Genomic DNA, 22,018 nt, shown 5'->3' on the forward strand with positions numbered 1-22,018 from the left:
TAATTCCCGATATAAATCTGAAAAACACAGACAACTGGCATTTAAGAAATAATCATGTATAACTAATCTAATAGGTTAGCAAGTCGGTTTGCATGTAGCAATGATTTTTAAACTACAGATTCATAAAAATGTTGGTCACATATCGATTAAATGAGTCTCAATTAAATTGTATTGAATTGTGCAGCTTTAGTGGTATTTTCAAATATTGAATCATTCAATGTCTTGAGAAGTGAAATAGTGTTATGGAAAAGAGTTTTAATGAAATTCTAATTTTAGATAATACATTAGGTTGTCATATTGTGTACGTTTTTCTTCATGCGTAACTATCAAGTTGTAAGGAGCCAGGTAAACACAGTTCGAGGAAATGCATTTGTGTGTGTTTAGAGCAACAAAACATAAAAGTGACACACAAAAGAACATTTATGATGTCAAGAGTTTGTCGACAATGTCTGAAATATATTTATACTAATAAAATTTTGTATAATATATTTATTATATAAATATATTATACAAAATATTAATATATTTTGGAATCTAATTCATGTTCAGAATGCACTTTATTCTGTTCCTCAGAACACTGTATGTGTGTGCATCTGTCTTTGCAATAGTGTCTACATGATTATCAGATTGTGTCTAGGTACTGTTTGAATGTGAGTCGACCCCCAGCTGATTCCCTTACTTGTTTATTGTCTGTACACACAGGCAGCTGCTTCTCACAAAGCACATACTCTTGACCTTAAGTGCTTGTAGTGGCACCGAACAGAAAAAAGTCTTGGTAACGGTGGGCCTTGCTGGCCTGTCATCTAAGCAATTAAAGTCCACTGGGGCATTTCTGCACTGTAAGTGTATCTTGCACTGTAAAAATGAACAGCCATTACCACCAGCAGTTGCTTACCTTCTCCTGAAGATAAATAGTACACAGCTTGTATACATGCACAAACTCGTTGATAATATATACTAATTAAAATATGATGAATATAATATAATAATTTTTATGTTTTTCCTATTGAAATCACAGTTTTGTATTACAATATGCCTATGTTGTCAGTGTGTTTATCTGTCTGCAGATGTGTGTATGTGTGTGTCTTTCCTGCGGCAAGGCCACTGGCAGCTGTGAGAGTGTGTAAATGGGAAAAGCTGCCTAACTGAGATGTCACCGGGAAAGATATGAAAAGAGGGGAGAGAGAGGAGAGAGAGAGAGAGAGAGAGAGAGAGAGAGAGAGAGAGAGAGAGAGAGAGAATGTGTGAACAGCGCTAGACATTAGTATTCAGGTAATAGAATGGAAGTATTGCTTTTAATGAGGTAGTATGGTGCAAGGTTTTTTCCTCAGACATAACATGTCTTCTCTGCTTTTCTGTCTTGAAACCTATTTGCTTGACCTGTAATTGTAAAATAATTTTTAGATTTTCCAGAGCACTTAAGCACAATATTATGATTTACTCATCAATCAGATTTGTTATATGACCACAATTAATGTCTAAGTACTTTTAAAAGCAAACACATCAAGAGATGTAGTCATCACTGTGTGATAAATGTATTAAAGTTGTTGTGTTGCTGTAGTTCAGTCTAAAAAGAGTGTTTGCATAGTTTGTTCTTAATGGCAGAGAGCATTTGTAAGATAACACAAAACAGTTTTAAGCTCATCAGTACCAGTGCCATGCATCCCACTGATGCTTTAATAGAAGATCAAAATGTTTATTGTTAGCCTTGATGCAGTGTATTCACCACAGCCGAAGCTAATCAAAATGAAACACTCTGAAACATATTATGCGAATACTGTGCCAAGCGCTGAATGAGGGAGCTGTTGAACAGACACTTTCTGTGGTGCCTCTTCAGACCCAGATTGGTGTTTGTGCTGGTAACTATAAGGTAATGGTACTAGAGAAGAGGCTTATTCATTTTAAAATGGCCTTAAAGAGTCTCTTCACATTTGGAGTTTCACTTTAGAAAATTGGCACTATGTTCTGTACTGCCTAATTAAGCAATCTGATCCGGGCCTGATTTGAATGAGAAAGGCGTCTGATGAGCAGCTCAGGGAAGGTGTGGGCTTGGGAGCGGCATTGTAGCTCACAAGAGAAAGCAGGAAGGAAACACATGTTTGAAGGTGTAAGCAGTCCCTGAAGCTTGGTACAAATTACTATGCTAATATCCATCACAAATGAGGTGAGTTTAGATGTCTCACTCTGGATCTGCTTCCTCTTTGCACAATACAACTGATCAGATCTTTATGAAAGTTAGAGAGATGAGGTAAGGCATCCAGGTGGCGTGAAAACCTGATCGACGTTGTGGAAAAAGAAGAGAAGGGAAACTACTCAACGGAACCAGGAAATCATTTGTTTAGTGAACGAGCTAGATGTGGCACTCTTTTGGCAGGGCTGCAGTGGAGCAGAACCGCACCGACCTCTCATTGTACTGTGATAGAAACCCCACTCTCCCCCTCCAACACACTTTCCAATCTGGAAGTGTTCCCGTCTTTGCATTGCTTTTGCTGTCAAGTTCTATTTTACTGTGTCAGGACTTTTTCCCTGGGCAGGAATGTAACCAATCAGGAATATAGCTTACACTATAATTTAGTATTCAATTCAAAGATATTGTTTACGCTGCTAGGTGAAACCCTTTTCTACCCAAACTAAACCCTGCTATTGGGGAGTCCAACTGATATGAGATGTCATTGGAGTTGTTTACAAGGCAGTGTGTATTGATTCAGGGTGAGGTAGCCTCATTGTCCTCTGAGAGTGCAATTGTACAGGCTCCAGGACAAACAGAGACTCGCTGACGAGCTCTGATCACATTTCAGGCTACTCTCTGTACTACAGCTGGGCTCTCCGGTGTACAAGCAGTTACAAATGGCCCACTCAGTGGCAGATAGTTAATGTGAGAGTAAGGCTAAGCATTTGCATCTTTGCTTTATGTGTGCATGTCTCTGTGTGAATGTATGTTTTCTGTAAGTGGGAACATTTGGCTGTTGGTTTTTATTCCATAAAAAGTGTAATTGTTATTTTGTCAGTGTAAATAAATGCAATACTATTGTGTTTATGAGTGATAAAGACAGCGAACACTTAAACTCCTTTTTTGGCATGTTTACTAGATATCGAGATATCTGTTTATCTTTCAATAAAGCTTGAGGCATTTTGGCTTAATCTCAATAACCCACATAGTCTGAATTAACTCAAAGCAAATGTGATCTGATCTTTAGAATTTTTTATCCATTACAAAAAGTGGCATGTGATGGCGCTGTAACAAATCCAAACCTAGGATAAAAAATATATATATATTTTTGTAATTTTGTAGTGAGTGCAATACAGTTTTTTTTGTATCTCCTGTAGTGGGCAGACACAGTGAATATGATTTTGTGGAGCCTTTGCAAAAAATAAATAATAAAAAAATGTAATTAAAACACAAACAGACAAACAAGGAAACAAAAGCATCGACTATGTAATACAATTTTAATATTACCTAAAGGTGCCAGAAAAAAATAGGAAGAAACTTTTTTAAACACTACATTTATTGAGGATTGTTGTGTTCTAATGTCCCATAGAAAAATTGTAACCAGAGGCATTATCATTTTAATTGCTGTTGACTAATCAATGATTTACACCATTATAAATATTTCACATTACAGTTACATGTCCAAAATAAGCTTGCCTAAAACCTGAACAACTCTGGAGAATAATTAGATAGGTATGTGCTACAGCTCATGTAACAGTGGAAACAATTAAATACAACATTGCAGTTAATTAAGCAGGCACAGTTGTACTGTCTGGCATAAAAACACTAAAATAAGTAACTTTTCTATAGTAGCATCTAGCAGACATTGATCATAGTTAGAGGTCATTTGAGCATAGACTTCAGGGGAGCTCTGGAGGTGTTCAGGCTGGTTATGATGCGATTAAAACCAAAGATGAAGCCCATGTGTGTGCTTTAATCAGATTTTATATTTTCCCTATTGTACTAAAATACAGTCAGACACAGCATGGTGTCTACAGTCGACCTTTGCTTAGAGCAACTATTTATTAATTGTCTTTCAAACTTTTTCTCATCGCCAAACAGGAGTATTTTTACTGTTTTTTTATTTTTACGGTATATCTGGTTTTAGGTTTCATTACCTCTGCAGATTGCAGGAACAAAATAATGTTCCTTCTCCTCCTTTACAGTGAAGGAGACAATCACTCGACACTTTAATTATAGATGAAGGTATTTTGTGACTGGAATGAATTGATTGATCAAGCAAATGTCCAGATTTTTCATTTTGTGGCCTGGGAAGCTGGAAAAAGCTTCCAGGAAATGTCTCTTTTTGAATAACCGCAGCAGACACATGCAATTTCTGAGTGGCACTTGGAGAAGGGATTCTGACCTGGCCTTTGTTCACCAGTCCCCAGGGAAGGAGCATCTAGAGCCCTCTACAGAGACAGATTCAGTTTCACAGACAATTAGTCAGAACAGGAGCTGCTGAATGAATGCATTTGTTCCCCTATAGCTTCCCAGTCGCTCTGAGCTACTGTAAGGGTGTAACAGTAAACGAATCCAGCCAGCACTTTCTGTCGTGCATTATTGATTGATATGGAGCTGTTGACTAGCTCAAGTTCTTTTTGTCACATCCATAGCTTGTGTGATTTTATTGCAAGGTTTAATTTATTATGTTCATTCTGTAATGAATGCACAGTGTGCAAAAATTATTTTCATATCCCAGTTGAAGGTAATCCATGCAGACACCATTTAAATACTATATATAAAACAATTATGTGTATGATTGATATTTTTAGAGTGTACACTATATTAACAGTATATTCAGTTCACCATAATGCACTCTAAACAATGACATACAGATATGCTGTGCCTTTACAGAACCTTTACCATAAAACCCTACAAAACAATTATGGGCAAAATAATATAATTTGTCAGATCCTAATTAACCACCACTCCTCAGAGAGTGACTATCTGTCCAGATGAAGACTGAGTGTGTACTGTATGTAAAGTGTGGGATGACAAATTACCTCTGTGGCTCTTCAAAGTCACCCCCCTTCCCAGCCTGTTAGACTGGAATCCAGCTCCAGTGTCTCTTCATTGCACATGGGCAATCAATAATAGTACCTCTTTTCTCTCTCTCACTCTCTCAGACACATTCGTGCACACATTTCTAAGCAAAGTGAGTTGATCATGTCTAACCAACAAGTGAGGGCAACAGTCTTACTTTTATTTCATCACATTCTGCACACAGACACTGATCACCGGAACATTTGAGGACTTTGTGTGATGTAGAGGAAGTAAGGTCCAGCCTCTGGTTAATATCATTCATGCCCTATCACTTCACTACAAATAAAAGGCTGTAAGAAATGAGAGGGAGATGTCACCAGGAAGGATTACCTCTCAAACTTCCATTAAAGAGCTGTCAAGGAGAAGCACTTTCATGATTGAAGCAAATCATCTAATTTTTCCTATGACTTATAGTTTCAATGGCTTCATAAGTAAAGAGAGTCACTTGTTTATGTGTCATATCTATTTTTAGTTATTCAGCCCGTTTGATCTTTTTTCTTTTTGTGCACACACACTCAAGGCTAAGCACAAAATAAATCAAGTCATGTTTGCTGTCAGAAGTGCTCAATCTTCCTGTGAAGTGTCTCTCTTTTAAGACTGCATGCTTATCTCAATTGTGACTCAGCAATTCCTGATTTGCCAAGAAAGCACTGTGTCACATTTGATTGCCCAGAACTTGTGCTAATAGGCACCACAGATTTTTTTGTCATCTGGGGTTTTTACAGTGGCTGTTGTATTCTCCAAGGAGCAGTAGGTTAATGTAAACCTGATTTCTCATATATCACATGGCTGCATGCTTCCCTGGTCTGCTCACACTACATGGCTGCTACAGAGAAAAAACACTTTTGAAGCAATGTGTAATAACTGTCTCAGATCTGCTAGTGACAATCATACTCAAGAGAGTCATAGTATTGTGTTCAAATGATCTTGAACTGCCTTCCCTGGTATGAGGTATAATTCAGCCATGCTTCTGTAAATTCCACAGGGGAGCTATGAAGTGCAATTTAGAAAAAAAATCTTCTTGCAGACTTAAAAGTGTTGGTTTGCCAAGAATAGCAAGTGACAAGTATTGAACCTGCAAAAAGAAAGGAGTGGAATGCAGATGTGTGAGTCCCTGTAATTAGCAGGCTTGTCGTAATTTTTACCCCTTCATTATGTATAATGGAATAGGATTCTCGTGAATAGGAGCAGATGAGCTGCTGAGCACAATTTAATACCAGAGATATTTAAAAAGAGCTCTTTTTTTCCATTTTAAGAGGTATATTTGCATAATTCATGCAACATCTTCTGGACGTGTCACTAAAGGGAGAGAGTAGCAGCACATTTTTTAATATGTTTTATCACCAGGTTCCAGTCTGACATACACCCCCTTTTCCTTTAAAGAACAAATCCATTCTCATCCTCATTCTCCTCACACACGTTCAGTGTTCACTTTCCATGCTCTGAGTGTTTTGGCTTGGTTTAAGTCAGACGTTTTAGTGCATCCACTGATGGATATTGTCATGTGAAATCCTCGGGTCCATTAAAGGTGGCAGCGTGGTAATGAGGTAATGGATGACTCTGTTGTTTAAAGTCTTTACGCATTCTAATTTTTCTTTCACTCATGTTTGTCTCTGCAGCTTGCCGGCCTGGCTTCTATAAAGCTTCATCTGGAAATATGAAGTGTTCTAAGTGTCCCCCACACAGCTACACCCACAAGGAAGGGGCTGTGCATTGCAACTGTGACAAGAACTACTTCCGTGCAGATGGAGACCCTGTGTCAATGGCCTGCACCCGTATGTATTCATAAATGCATTACCAGGCTCCGATGTAGAAAGCATAATTCACGAATAAATCATCATCTTCATATTAATGTAGAATATTTCTTGAGTTGTAAAAAAACAGATAACGATAACTTCAGTTAAAAATTTTATATAAAATTATATTTGTCTCACTAATTATCATTACTCTTTTTCATCTCTGCACATCTTAATATAAAAACATAAATACCTATACTTTCTTTGAAATTGTCTAAATATATTAGTACATATTATTCAACATTCAACTATCCTTATTAAACTATAAAATAATAACAACACAAGGCTTTTAGAATTTGTTTGGGGATTTATAGATTTGTGTTGGCTCAGTCTGTTTAGTTTTCTGATTTTCCTGATATTAGTTCAATTAGACATTGTGTCTCCCAGCCAATGGGTCCTTTATCCAGCCCTTTATCCAAGCAAATCAGTTCTTTTTATGGACAAATTTGCAGACGGTCCACAGCCACTGACATACATTTCTACATGTGTCATTGCATTGCACATTATCCCTAAATCAGAGCATTGCATCAGAGCTGATTCAGATGTTTAAATAAATTTGGTAAAAGTGTTGCATTCTCGGATTATGTGTAAAAATTCATCTCTTGTGTCTCTCATTTAAAGCAGTCATGTAATGCTGAGAAATGTCATATTAATCTGTGTCATCAAGAGCTCTTCTGATGTTGTTTTCACCTAAGCACTGTTAATTTCTGTTTGAGACATTAGATGCACTCATAATTTCAACAAGGCTGTCTTTAATATTGTGTAGGAGAAATTAAGTTATTTGGTGAAATTAATGAAGCTGCATATGTGAGTTTAATTTCAGTGCTCCCTAAGCAGAAACATTTATCTAGATTGAATCTCCTGAGATGCAAGGAAGGTACTCAGAGTAGAACAGATTAGCTTTTAGCATGGTTTCGAGAACAGCACAGTAATTAAAATAAGCCTTTGATATGATACAATCTCAAGTCTGTTATGATCTGTTTTCAATGTAAAGCTCATTTAGTGTTCTTTAGGGATGTTCAACATCTATTTGCATTTTATGTCTTTGCTGCAGCAACATAGTACAGATTGTCATATGTCACTACTGAATATTTATGTGTAATTTTGCAGACCCCTGCCAGTATGCTCCTGTGTTTATTCATTGTCAGGCATTTTAAAGGTGCACATATTTATGCCTGCTTTTACTATATAAAAATAGATCTGTTTATTTCTTCCCGTCTACTTTTTACGACCCCATAAAACTTGAATTTTCAATAGCATAAATTCTCTGTGTGAGAAAAAGGCCTAGAGTTAAAAGCAAGGGATGTTACATATCTGGTACATGAATCAATATCATGCAAACCATTTACCTCTCAGCACCACACAAACAACCCTCATATGTCACACTCTCAAAGTCATAGGCTCAGAGTGTGTGGTGGCTCAGCATTGTGGTAGCACTACTAATTTAAGTCTATAGTGGCCCTGAATGCCACATTCACACCTCAGTGAGCACGGAGCTGAGCTTCTTGTCAGAAGGGGTGTGTATATGTGTGTGTGTGTGTGTGTGTGTGTGTGTGTGTGTGCGTGTGTGTTTGTGTGTAATGAATGGCTTATTCCAGCACACCTTAAAATCTCCTGCTGGCAGGCCAGCTAGTCTGTTAACGTTAAACGACACACAGTGATTTCTATTATAAATACATATCAAAGGATGCTGTGCTCTGGCAAAGATGCTACCCACAACCAAAATCCGCATTTGCTCTGACCTGTAAGCAGACAAGATTGTTTATGGCTGTGGTCTTCATTGCTGTTTCATTTTTGTGATATTGGAAAGGTTTTTTTATTGCTCTTCATTAGGAAGGAAAGTTTAAGAGTATTTGCAGTGTTCTGTTGTAAAAAAAAAAAAGAAAATTGCAAAAGAAAGTCACTTTAAAGATGCAAGTGAATACATCATGTTTGCAGTGCATCTCATAATTGATCTTAAAATGCTGTCTTATAGGATACAACTTACATAATCCTAGCATATTTGCGTGTGGGAGGGCCCTTTGTGCAGTAAGTTTTTTCTTAATGCAAGGTTGAATCCTTCCCTCATTCTTTATCTTTTAGGGGATTTTAGGAGACTTTAGTCAAAGTTAAGTAGACAGCACTTGGTATAACAACGATCTGTGTAAATTCTTCATGTCAAATCAAACGACCGAACGCTAGTTTTTATCTTGAAACATAATCCCCTCTTAACCCCTCCACGCACTTACTCACTTCTTCAGAGCTGAGCCAGGAGCAATTTAAGTTTGTTTGAGGTCTGGACAGATTCGGTGTCTTGCTCCATGCCTTATCCTCGGATTTCATTTCAAATTGCTCTTGTGATCATATGGAAAGAACAGTGAGACCCAGTCAAATATCTAACCATTTTTTTGTAAGTCTGCTTTAGCAATCAGATGAAAATGGACTGCCTGAATCTTATCCCTACTTTCTTTTTATAACAACAGTCTTTACAATTATCATTGCAATCCTTTCAGAACATACCCCTGAAATGTAAAGTAATGGCATATCTTTAAAAGAGCTAACAATTAGATGTACAGTTCTATATTCTTTATTTTATATATACAAGACACCATTAGACATGGACATCTCTACTTCAAAACTGCATATGCTTTCTTGATGAATAGTATTTTGTTACTTTTTCTTTTTTAATATTATTAGGTCCTCCCTCTGCTCCTCGGAACGTTATCTCAGTCATCAATGAGACGTCAGTGATCTTGGACTGGAGTTGGCCAGAAGACACAGGTGGCCGAAAGGACTTGATGTTTAAAGTAGTGTGTAAGCGTTGTTTGGCAGGGTCTAAACAATGCGAGCCATGCAGAGGGGCCGTGCGTTTCCTGCCTCATGCTTCTGGCCTTGTGAACACCACAGTAACTGTGGCTGACTTGCTGGCACACACTAACTATACATTTGAGATTGAGGCAGAAAATGGAGTTTCCTCTCTGGCCACTGCAATGCGCCAGTATGCCAGTGTCACGATAACTACTAACCAAGCAGGTAAGATTTACATCACTCTTTACCTCACCTCTTACTGTGCTCGAAAATGTTAAAGGATTAAATGTATTCAACTTACAATGGTCTGAAATTGCTTTAATGAAACAAAGGAGTGCCAATGAAAAGCGTTTATCAACCGTGCCACATGCTCTTATTTAAAGAAATCAGGCCAAACAGCAGTGCTAACGTAGCAACGATGTGTCAGCATGATGTCACAAAATATGCCGTATTTTTACTTGAAAATTCAAAGTGTCTGCAAGAAAGAAAAGGCTAAAGCTACATTCAACATCAGATACCATGGAGAAGCTTTTTCTTAAGATTTCTGCAAAGTCTAAAAGTCAAAGTGATCTTCCACACAGACATGTCAATGATGTTTCATTCAATTTTAATGCCATCCCACAGTCGATAGACAGACTGTGATGAAGCAGTGTTAGGCACATTTACATCAAGCGCAACCTAGTTTGAATAATAAAAACACTTTATACGTTAAAATAACCTTGGAAGGATGTTTTGCCCCAGAGTCTATTCATAAAGCAGATTGATAAAGACAATTCAATTTCCTGGCGGCGATGTGCAACAAAGCTCAAAATTCCATTTGGGGAGAAGAAAACATGCATTTAATATCTCAGCAAGCTTGTTTTTCAGTCCTCCTGTCCTTGAAACTTCCTGTGCTATCCGAGCAAGTTGTGCACATATCTATCTGTAGGTGCTGGAGTCCAGTCAAGCAGCATGAAGGTCATGATTTCTCAAGTTACTGTAAAGCTGGAACGTGGGCCATCTGCCTTACATTCCACCAGGGTTTTCTCTGTAAAGGTGAACAGTTGTGCTCTTGAGCCATATGAGGTCCTGGCTTCTGTCTCTGACTGTCAGTTCTGCTCTAGCTTTAAAGTGATAGGTACAGAAACTGCTAGATGATTTAGCGCAATCTTTAGAACTGGGGTTACAGACACTAGAGTTTGGGGCCATAAAGCAGTAGGTAGAGGGCTACTGTAGATCAAAGGCTAAGGATTGATAGTTTTGTATGCTTTTTCCACAGGAACCAGTTTAAACCTCTAAACCTTGTAAAAGCACTACACCAATAGAGAGTAGACTATAGATTTTCTAAATATAATGTTTTGTCTTTGTGGCACCAACTTCTGGTCTATGATAAATATATATATAAAGAGAAAATGCTTATGGTAATTATAAAAAGACAAAAACCCTGAATAATAATATTGTTTGAATAATATCTTCCTTATCTTATATTTCCTCTAAAGCTTGGTTTATGAACAAACATTATATGATTAAGTACTCATTTGACCTTATAAATTTGATTATATTTTCTTGTCAAAGCTATGTGCATTCTGTTCAGATGTCGTTGTGGTTTTAGCTTTCCTCATGTTGTCACAGCTGTGATCTATTAACTGAGTGATTGCCAGACACTGATGCTTTGAGAAAAGCTTTAGGCCCTCAACAAGTCAGGCAGTAAATAAACCTCCGGCCCTAAATTTATTTGATGTAAAATGTAGAGGACATTAAGTGTGACCTAAATTGACTTAGATACCAAAATATTTTATTCAAGATGCTGATATATAGGGATTACAATTTCCAGAGAACAATGAGGCATCATCTATTCTGTTATAACCTCTATTAATATTTTTGTTTTTACCACAACTCTACACTCACTATGTCTCTCACAATAAAAAGCTTTTCTCTGTTCTATTATATGGCAACTGACTTTGCACTCAAGCACGGATAAATTGCTTAGCTAAAGTGTTCTCTCACTTTTGGCTTTACTCATGTCAGTGTAAACAGTGGATATAGCTGCGTATTTTATTTGATCTTCTGGCTCTTTAGGAGAGTTCAAAACATGCGAGATCACAACCCCTTTCACTGCAGCTCTACTCCCTCGACCTTGGACTAACACTTCAGCTACATTTATTGTCTTATAAAATGCAAATGAAAGTAAGTGAGAGAGAAAGAGAGAGAGAGAGAGAGAGAGAGAGAGAGAGAGAGAGATATGTGAGTGGCCAGTCCTACACTCCCACTCTGCAGCTGCACTCCCTGTCGGAGAGCACGTTTATGAGGTCTTACAGGGATGTCAGCACAGACCTTTCCATGTAAACACAGCTAGCATGTGCAGCACAGCCCCGAGCGAGACAGCACAAGCCCTCTGTGTTAGGACAGTGATCTCCTCTTGGCCTACAAAAACTTTCAAATGTTTGTGTCCTGCCATTTTGACAGGGTGTCATCAGACAAACCACGGCCTCCTTCTTATTCCTGCCAGCACAGGATGTACAATTTCAACAAATCTGATGACAATAGAAAAGTTTGGCAGAATGTGGTGTCCTTTTGCCATTATTTAATTTTGTTGGACTGCACTTTATGGGAAAATAACTTTAACCGGAGCTGTAATAGAAAGGCAGGGGATGAAGAGTTCTGTTTGTAGAGTGTTGCGAGATTCTTTCCTTTAACCTTCAGGGCCTACTGAGGAACCAGGTGAACAGAGAAGGAGAAAGAATTTAACAGAGAAGTCCCAACTATATCCATATTGAGGGTGTTTACCATAGGACAATTCAAAAGTCATGTGGAGGACATTTGGTGATTTAGTGCTCTGCAGATTATCAGTGCCATGCCTGCATTTCACAAAGATTATTTACAAATGTTAATTTCTCAAGCATGTAGTAATACAGCGGTGGAAAAAAAAGGCCTGGCCACACCTGTAAATGGCGCTGGCATGTGCTTTGGGATTTAATCCAATAATAGTTGTGGCGAGGTGATTCATCCCTGTGTTTTTGTAACTGAATTTTCTTTATACTGCATTCATGGCCTTCAATGTAGACAAGTAATTGTCAGTTTTATCTGGCCTGAAGAATCTGCAGTATTTTGTATTTTGAAGTGCCAAGCAAACATCTGAGAAAGATGTACAATAGTTCATACACCATAAATCCTGCCTACCATAAACTTCATAAACTGCAGTAACTATAAAACTTCACTAATACCTTATCAGAATTGTGTGTAGGAGTGCAAGCAAAAGACTGGGTCCATCTGGATTCATTAACAGTAAAAAGAGGTTCCAAATGGGGGTGAATCAAAACTGTAATCATAGTCAAGAAAAACCTTGAACATTTCAAAGAACAACATGTTTTTTCCTGTGGTCTAATAAAATTAAATCATGGGCCAGTCAGATGCCTTCATCGCTTCATTGCTGCCTTGCAATTAGAGAGCTGTAAAACTGAAAAAGAAAGCAAGTGAGCCAGTCAGCAGAAGGGAGGGACAGAATTTTTAGGATCCCATATTGGGACCATGTGAAGTACTGAAGCAGGGAAACATATATGATACAATGATATTAGCATTTAACAGAATGAGAGAGCTGAGAAAGCCTGCTACACCTGAACAGACATGGGCCTCATTTATTGTGACAAACCCAAATTGGCTACCAAGCATTGAATGCAACGAATGCAGCATTGTGACTCACCTTTAAACTTTAAAACTGGCCCCTACTAAAGAAACTCAATTAGGTCACCATGAAATCAATTCACAAGAGGCTTGGATAGTTTGAAACTGCTGAACTTTCTGTGAACTGTGAATGTAATGAACTCAGAAGCAGAGTGGAAGAAGCTAATCCTCTTCTCATCCTCACTCTCTATCTCCTTTTATTTTTTTCTCTCCCCGCAGCTCCATCCCAGGTTATAATCATCAGGAAAGACAGAACATCCCGAAACAGCATCTCACTATCATGGATGGAGCCAGAACGACCCAATGGTATTATCTTGGACTACGAGGTCAAGTACTATGAGAAGGTGGGCGCAGTTTAATCGCTATTCACTCTGGACATTCAACACTAATAGCATTTAACCTGGGGCTAAATCTTACTCTATGGCCTGTTTAATGGAGATTAAGGAGGGTATTTTGTTCATCTAAAAATGTAATAACACATATACCTTTCTGACTAGTGAGTGCAGATTTTTGATTTAAATGATAGATTCATTCATTCATCTTCATTACCCACTTAATCCTGGGTCACGGTATGAAGAAAAACAATACTGGACGGGTGTCAAATATTTTTAATTTTGAGTCTTAAGAGGAAGCGGTGATATAAATGCTACACGTCTAGACACCCGAGATCTCTCATTTAACCAAAATGTATCCCAAGCAGTTCTGTTCTGTCCTAAGTCAGTTTACTCAGCCTCTATCCAGGTTTGCTGCAGCTGCTGTGTGATTAATGAAGCGTACAGGGATTTGGCCCTGATTGATTTAATATGCGGAATAGCAGGGTGAGCTTTGTTGCCCCACATCATTTTTACTGCTGAGAGCTTTCTAAGGGTCAGTCTTCAGTGAAGCTCTTTCATGCTGTCAGACACTGTGATATCTTCGACTCCTGTATGAAGTGGGTAATGTGTCCCCCAGGCTGGGCAGACTGCAGGAAGTGGGGCTCCAGCTTTGGCACTTAATTGGACCCTGACATTGTGTGTCTTTCCTAAACTGGCAGCAAATCTGAGGGTGTGAAAAAAAGCATAGTTTCCTATGGCAATTATCCAGAATATTCCAACAGAACACATTTCATAGTCTACTGAGTAAATGCCATGATTCTATGGCCACATAGAAACAATCACATGCATGTAAAATATGCAGTAAATTTGCACACAGACTTCCGTTGTCTCCAAAAGAGGATTAAAGAACAGATACTCTTCATTCATGCTCCTAAATTATGTTTAAAATCATCTTTATTGAAACCTTACAAGACTATTCACCAACAACTGATTTCAACCAACACGGTCTGTAAATGTTCTTTAGTGGTTAAATAATGAAATACTATATAGTTTAATTTAATTAAATACCCTTTTACTCTTAGATGTTACAATATGGCTAAATTATATATTAATTCCATAAAAACAAGATTAACCTAATAATTATAATGCATAATGAATGTTATTAAAGTTATTAATAAACACTAAAGAAGCTGATTTGTTTCTGCTGTGCAGTTTTTACAAAAATACCAGGCCTTTTTGTATCAAGTTTGTTGAGATGAGTGGCTGCAAAAATGTTTTAGATACACTAATAACACAGTTCAATCCACTGGCAAAAAGGAGAGCTGGTGAGGTGTGACTGACTCCTCTGCTTTGTACAGAGGACCTTTGTGAAATGCCATTCAGTGTGATCATCCAAACTCAAAATCTCAGCCTGTGAAATGCTACGGGTTGGCCATAATCTTCTTATTTGTAACCAAAGCCATCTCATCTGGGGTTAGTTTTACTGGCACATGTAAACTCTGAGGCCCCTGAAATCCATGTCTTGTTTGACCTTGGGTGGCATGGTAGCTTCCTTTTACAATCAAATCTATTGTATCTCCTCAGTGATTTTGGTAATTACACATGCTACTGAGGCGTCATTTCCAAAAGCGGGGTTTGGGTTGCGCAAAATCCTACACAACTGGGTCTGCCATGTGGAAAAGCAAAGGAATACCCTTGGTAAGACTTATAGTGCTCCTTATCCAGGCTGGCAAAGGATAACAGAGTGCCCCTCACCCTTTTAAGAAATACACAAACACACACACTGAGAAAGAAAGGGGGCCTCCAAATCTGTTCATAGGGCTCACTGACTCACAGTAACCACAGTAACACCAAGAGTCCATGGCATTATGCCCACAAAAGAGCTCTGAATTCATTAAGTGAGTTTTTAGACAAGAAGTTGCATATATCGGCCTAATTCAAAACAACAGACTGTTTACACTGTATAATGGTGTATACCATAAACCATAAATAAACAGTGGAAAATGTCTCCTAAAATAGCATTAAAGATGCTTGCTTATTAAAATAATGCAGCTCTCATGGAAAACAGTCACGAAAAGCTTTTTTTTAAAAGCCTTGCTTCTCATAAGCTAAACGCTTATATGGTGAGGCTTAAAACTCTATAGCCCTGACCTTTTTGCATCTAGGGTTAAAATGTGCAAATTTAATGTTTGGAAAATGTGCAAGCAAATTTACTAATGGGGTCTTTTTATCTTGTTCTGTTATATATGTTTAATAATTTTATTTAATTTTGTATTTTTTGGGAGCTTACATCCTAAATATAGTGTTATGTCCATGCAGATTAATTTTAATTAACCCACGTGGAGTTCACCATTCAGACTTTTTTAATATTTCATGTGCAAAACTGGAAAATAGGACAAAGAATACATGGCTTTTTTTTATTATTTTAATCTATTAGAGAAAAACAAAGTTTTCTGGATTGCTTGTAGAAAAGGAATGCTTTTTTAAATAAATGTTATGTTTACAAAGTTTTTCTTTCAATAGAAGCTAAAGGCAGTTTCCCAGATTGGAGTATTTAGATTGTCAGAATATTAGCATATTAAATTCCACAAATAGCCTACATTTATACTTAAGCCTTAGTGTGTGGAAGAAGCTGATGCACCACTGAGACATATGGTAAGAATACTCCCAGCATAAATCGTTTGGGCACACCTGCATATAATTTTCAGCGAATCACATGGTGTCATGAGCAGTGAACAGTGACAACCTGTGAAAAGATTTATGACTTAAACGAACGCACGTACAATAGGATGCAGGGTATTGGTTTCATCTTCCCAGTGAATTTAAAGTGCTTGCTAAATCATAAAACTTGATGCACTCCATATGAAGTTTCAGAGTGCTTTCTTGCGATGTGTATTATTTAAAGCTTTGCTCTTTATTGTTGCTGAACTGAAATCCAAGATTTAATCTGAAGACAATGCCGGGTCATATGCATATCTTCCTTCATATGGGAGGTCAAAATCCAATTTTTTACATCTCAACAGATGCATTTAAAACAACAGAAAACACTGTGTGAACAAGTAAACGTCTTCTTCTAAAAGATCAGAGATGATGCAACATGCAAAAGAGACTTTGACTGAGCCCGCCATTAACAGTGAATCCTTTTTCTACTAAAACATACAGTAAATTCGTTTAAAGTGCCACACCCTGTTCATTCCACTGATCCTATTTTGCCCCACCAAAGGCACAACTGTTAACAGCCGGTTCAAAGATAAGTTGTCAAAGGAAATCCATTGTAGATTTTTTAGAAAAGCCATAAATATAAACGTGGTTATTTATCAAATCGCGGTAGTTTCGTATACAGTAGCACATACATTTTTTCAAACCTGGGAAATGACTCAATATGACGCAAAAAAAAAAGCTTCCAGGCAAGACATTCTGTTCTGATAAAAGCTAAATTACTTCAGATTTGCTTTACATGAGCTGTCTGTATGAGTATCAGTGTTACAGTATATTCGCATGTCTCTCTTTCATTTTCTTTTTCTTCTGTCTCCCCTATTTCCTGAAGCAAGAACAAGAGACCAGCTACACCATCCTGAGATGCAAGGGCACAAATGTGACTCTGAATGGACTAAAACCTGATACCAGATACCTGCTGCAGATTAGAGCCCGTACTGCTGCGGGTTATGGCAGCAGCAGCCGCAAATTTGACTTTGAGACCAGCCCAGACTGTAAGTACAAAGTGGTTCCCCTACTCTATATTGTTATAACAAGTTAGCATTACCGGTTCCATTTACTAAATCACAGAGGAGGAATTCAGAGGATATTATACAGAATTCTGTCTCATCAGTCAAACTTAATCAAGGTTTAATTGTAGGGTTATTTATATAATTTAGGATAATTTCAGGATTAGATTCACTTTTCCCATGAGCCAATGTTATTTATAACTGCTTATTGTTTTTAATTGTACTGTACCTGTAGGTAATGCATAAGGTTTTTTCACATATAAAACATCAGATTACTAATGCCAAAAATGTTCCGCCATTGTTCAATCAGTAAATCATCTACATTTAGCACCGAAATGTGTATTTGATACACTGTTTTTCCTGTTATCAGAGCAGAACCTCTCCTTTCTCTGTACCCCTCTCACTAATGAAACATTTAAAGGAAATCAATGGATGGTCATGGAATGGAATAATATAGTACAAGCAGGAGGCACTTTTCTATCTCCAGGTTACTGAACTGGTCATGGCTCTATCGAACTCCACATGCATAGCAAATGTGAAATGATGGCACAGCTCCCTTGAGATGATAGCTCTCATTATTCATTTGTTAATCTGAGCAAAAAGCATTCTACATTTGGGATTTGGAGTATCAGTCACCAGAGGTTTTCATTCAGAGTTCACATTCTAGAGGCTTGTCAGGATTCTTGGCTCATTTGAAGAAATTATTGCATCTTTAGAGCAGATTTGATGTGTTCATTTGTGAAATGAGAGTCAAATGTAAAAAATAGATGATGAGGTATGATGGTTACAAATCTGTTTTGTGTCATATAATAGCCTTTACTATAGAGTAAAATGAAGTCCTTGTTCTTGCCTAGTTTTCTTCTGAATTTTACTTTGACCTGTGAAGGATCACCAAAATCTAAACAGTGTTTCCTTTGCGTGTTCCTTTGCTCAGAATATTTTGATCCAGTTTGATGCTCCTGCTGTTTTTTCTTTATTTCCCTTTTTGTCTTTTTCAGCTTTCTCAATCTCCAGTGAGAACAGTCAGGTCATGCTTATTGCAATTGCATCTGCCGCGGCCATCATCCTCCTTACCGTGTTGTTTTACATTGTGATTAGCAGGTTGGTTTACCATTCTTACTCAACGAATTTACAGAGGCTTAAGTGCAGGCATCTTGAACCTGTCATTTCCCTCTTATACATGTCTCATTCTCAAATCTCTCACCCCTATATCTGCTAGATGAAGACATAAATGTAAGAAGACCATGCCCCTGCATGTCAGCTGGCTATATATAGTTCTGGATGATTTACTTGGCAAAAGCTGTATTATTTTTCCTGCCTCTGCTTTACTTAATGTAAGAGGCACCATGAGCACTTGAGCGTCAAAGTCAGGCAGAGGGGCTGATCTTGGCAGCCAGCACTGTTGAAAGGCTGCATAAATATCTGATTTATTATAAGACTCTAAAATACTGTTCTGCCTCATAGCAAAGTAGACAGGTTACTCCAGACCATGAATTTTATCTACCAAGTATTAGATGGTCTCTGGAATAGGCTAGAATACCAAAAGGTTCGCCCGGATATTATCACTGATGATAACTGTTACCTTTACATGTTCCAATTAACAGGTGCTGTAGATACAGCAAATCCAAACATCCAGACAAAAAGAGACTTCACTTTGGTAACGGTCACTGTAAGTATATGTTAATGCTAACCATGTAATTAATTTTCACACAGGCACTACAGGATAACTCAGTGTGCACCTAATGTAATTATTTAACCTAGGTATTAACTCAATTATGATTTAAATATCTCCTTAACTTTGCTTTTATTTTCAGTGCGACTTCCTGGGATTAGGACCTATGTAGACCCCCACACTTATGAGGACCCAAGTCAGGCGGTGCACGAATTCGCCAAGGAGTTGGACGCTTCTTGCATTGCCATCGACAAAGTAGTGGGTGCAGGTACGTATGTCCCACCTTATACTTCTTTAACTTTGAGGAAGCTACATGCAACAGGGAAAAAAATGTAATTTTTACAGATGTGACACGTAATGTAAATGAGAATCATTTAGCACCTCAGCTGGAAGTATATGCTTTTCATTGTGAGCGGGGAGATGGGGAGAGCATTCCTCCCAGTGCTCATCCTCTTCGCCCCACTGCCTTTAATAAAGTGCATGCTGATAGAGCTAAGGAGTGTGGGTAAGCGGAGCATACCTCCAGCTGGGATATTATTTTTCTCCCCCTGTAGCTCATTCTTTCCTAGGCACTCTGCGTTCCTGATGTCTTAAACAGTAGAGCACGCATCAGAATAATGCCTCATAATTTATAGCTACATAAGCTGAAGCACGGAAACTCTAAATAATGAGACTATATTATAGGTTTGACCCTTTAAGCCATTCCAGTAACATCAACATTTATGCAATAAAGTTATATACTTTCTCTAAAATGAGTGGTTTTGAACTAAGGAATATATTGTTGTGGATAATTGTGCAAGTTTAAGAACGTGTGAGCCTCAATTACAATAGTAATTACAAAAATGTACACATGTAATTCTCTCCTACGAAACAATTAAAATTAGCAAAAAACAAAAAACACGAGATTGCATTGTTATAAGCTGAATTTTAAAGTGTTCCATGTATAGGAAATTCATTGTTTTTAACCTTTTACATATGACTCTATTTGAAACTGCAAACTATATTTTTTAATCTGTTCCCCATTGATGAACAATATGACAAAATGTGAGTCACAGGAGGCTGTGTATTAATTATGTTTATTCTAATGATGTTGATGTTTAACAAATTAAAGAAAAATAATTTAAAAAAATTAACCTGTATTCAAATGATGTGTGCAGGTGAATTTGGGGAGGTGTGTAGTGGTCGACTGAAATTGCCTTCTAAAAAAGAGATCTGTGTGGCCATCAAGACCCTGAAAGCAGGATATACTGAGACACAGAGGAGAGATTTCCTGAGTGAGGCTAGCATCATGGGGCAGTTTGATCACCCCAACATTATCAGACTGGAAGGAGTGGTTACACGCAGTGAGTTAAATCGAATTTACTGTCTTTTTCACTCTAATCACTTTCATGCTAAAGAGTACCTTGAGTGAAACTTTCATTAAGCCTAAAAGCAGAGTTTTTAATGACACTACAGAAGTATAACACAACAAAATTATTAGATTTGTTTTGGTTTGATCCAGACCCCTCTTAAAATGACTTTACTTGTATACAGCATTAGCTAAATTGGCCCCAGTCCGTGGGTCAATTGGTACCAGGCCGCCCAAAAAGAATACATAACTTACATTATTTTTGTTTTATTTATTATCTGATTCTGAACAATGTTTTATTTTGGAAAATTACCTTATTCTCTCCGCCACATCTGTCTATGACTCACTCTTGATGCATGTCACAATGCCTCGGTCACATGTCTTACCTCCATCTGCTACCTTCTTAAAGGGGCTGCTCCGGCCGCTAACACATAATACATTACCGCTAAATTCAAACCTCCAAGCTAGCAAAATTAACAAAAAACGACACAGTGGAGTCACGTTTATTATTATATTTAGAAAATACCAGTTTTTATGCGGGTCGCATTATTTTATTTTGTTGTATTTATCCGCCACACCTTAACGGCCGGTCCGTGAAAATATTCTTTGACATTAAATCGGTCCGTGAAAATATGGTCTGACAGTAATCCGGTCCGTGACGCAAAAAAGGTTGGGGACCACTGTGCTACCAATGGCTCTCTTGTGATTATTATACATTAACATTGTACTGCAAGACAGATAGGGAGAGAGCATAAAAGAGAGTGAGAGAGAGAGAGCGAGAGAGAGAGAGAAAGAGAGAGAGAGAGGTGCATAAATACAGTACATGTGAAAGCAGCCCTGGGTACATAGTTTAGTTGGTGGGGGTGCACAAGCCTGGCATGTGTCTTCCATAACCTGTCATGTGACATGATTTATTAACTCAGCCTTGTTAATTCTTAATAACCCAGAGGCTTTCACACCCCATTTAACCTTGTGCTTTTGGCCCAATATTTGACAAAATATTTGTGGAACTACATTTGGTGTTTCCCAGGGAGAGAATGGCTGCAATATCTATCACGTGCAGACATTCTGATCACAAGTTTATTGCCCAGAAGGTTTTGTTATTATTATTATTATTATTATTACTATTATTATTATTATTATTAATAAGTTATAAGAAACCATAGAAGCTAGTGACTGGAGTGAAAAAGAGCACTTCATCACAGGCCAGTGAAATATAAGAGTGTGTTGAATAGTATGCCAGACTGTTTAGAGTAAGAATGGCCCATGTGTTTGGAGAATGAGGCAGGCCATAGTGATATGTAACAGGTTGGACTGTTCATCCACACTACATAGTAAGCCATGTAATATAAACAGCTCCTACAAGGCAGAAAGTGTCATATGAATAAAACAGCTATTATTATCTGAACTGTGTTTGTACACAGTTCCTAGAACAGCTTTAGTGCTGTGCTGTTACCCTGAGCTCAGGTCTTCCTTAACCAGATGTGTAGTGTTCCTGTTTTCCTGTATATATGTTTAGAAGAGAATAGAATCAAAATAGGGCAAAACATATATAGACAAACATATGTTAGCAAAAGACCTGTTTATCCAACTGTCCCTGATTTATCCTCCTTGATTTGTACATGAATGTTTTTTTAGGGTCTGGAATAAGATGAAATTGATAAAAGTAGTAATTTATGAC

At 37.7% G+C, this 22,018-nt stretch overlaps 1 protein-coding gene across 2 annotated transcripts in view; it reads left to right on the forward strand.

The window, feature by feature from the left end:
- epha3 (eph receptor A3) overlaps positions 1-22,018 on the forward strand; it is a 70,239-nt gene that overhangs the window by 33,642 nt on the left and 14,579 nt on the right. For both annotated transcript variants that reach the window (XM_046844446.1, XM_046844438.1), the window contains exons 4-11: positions 6,655-6,810; positions 9,508-9,843; positions 13,498-13,622; positions 17,140-17,302; positions 18,316-18,418; positions 18,922-18,986; positions 19,132-19,257; positions 20,147-20,332. In XM_046844446.1, coding sequence (XP_046700402.1) covers positions 6,655-6,810; positions 9,508-9,843; positions 13,498-13,622; positions 17,140-17,302; positions 18,316-18,418; positions 18,922-18,986; positions 19,132-19,257; positions 20,147-20,332 — 1,260 coding nt within the window. The remainder of the gene's footprint in view (positions 1-6,654; positions 6,811-9,507; positions 9,844-13,497; positions 13,623-17,139; positions 17,303-18,315; positions 18,419-18,921; positions 18,987-19,131; positions 19,258-20,146; positions 20,333-22,018) is intronic.

The sequence above is a fragment of the Silurus meridionalis genome, chromosome 3 (genome assembly GCF_014805685.1).
Source record: "Silurus meridionalis isolate SWU-2019-XX chromosome 3, ASM1480568v1, whole genome shotgun sequence".
Taxonomy (NCBI): domain Eukaryota; kingdom Metazoa; phylum Chordata; class Actinopteri; order Siluriformes; family Siluridae; genus Silurus; species Silurus meridionalis.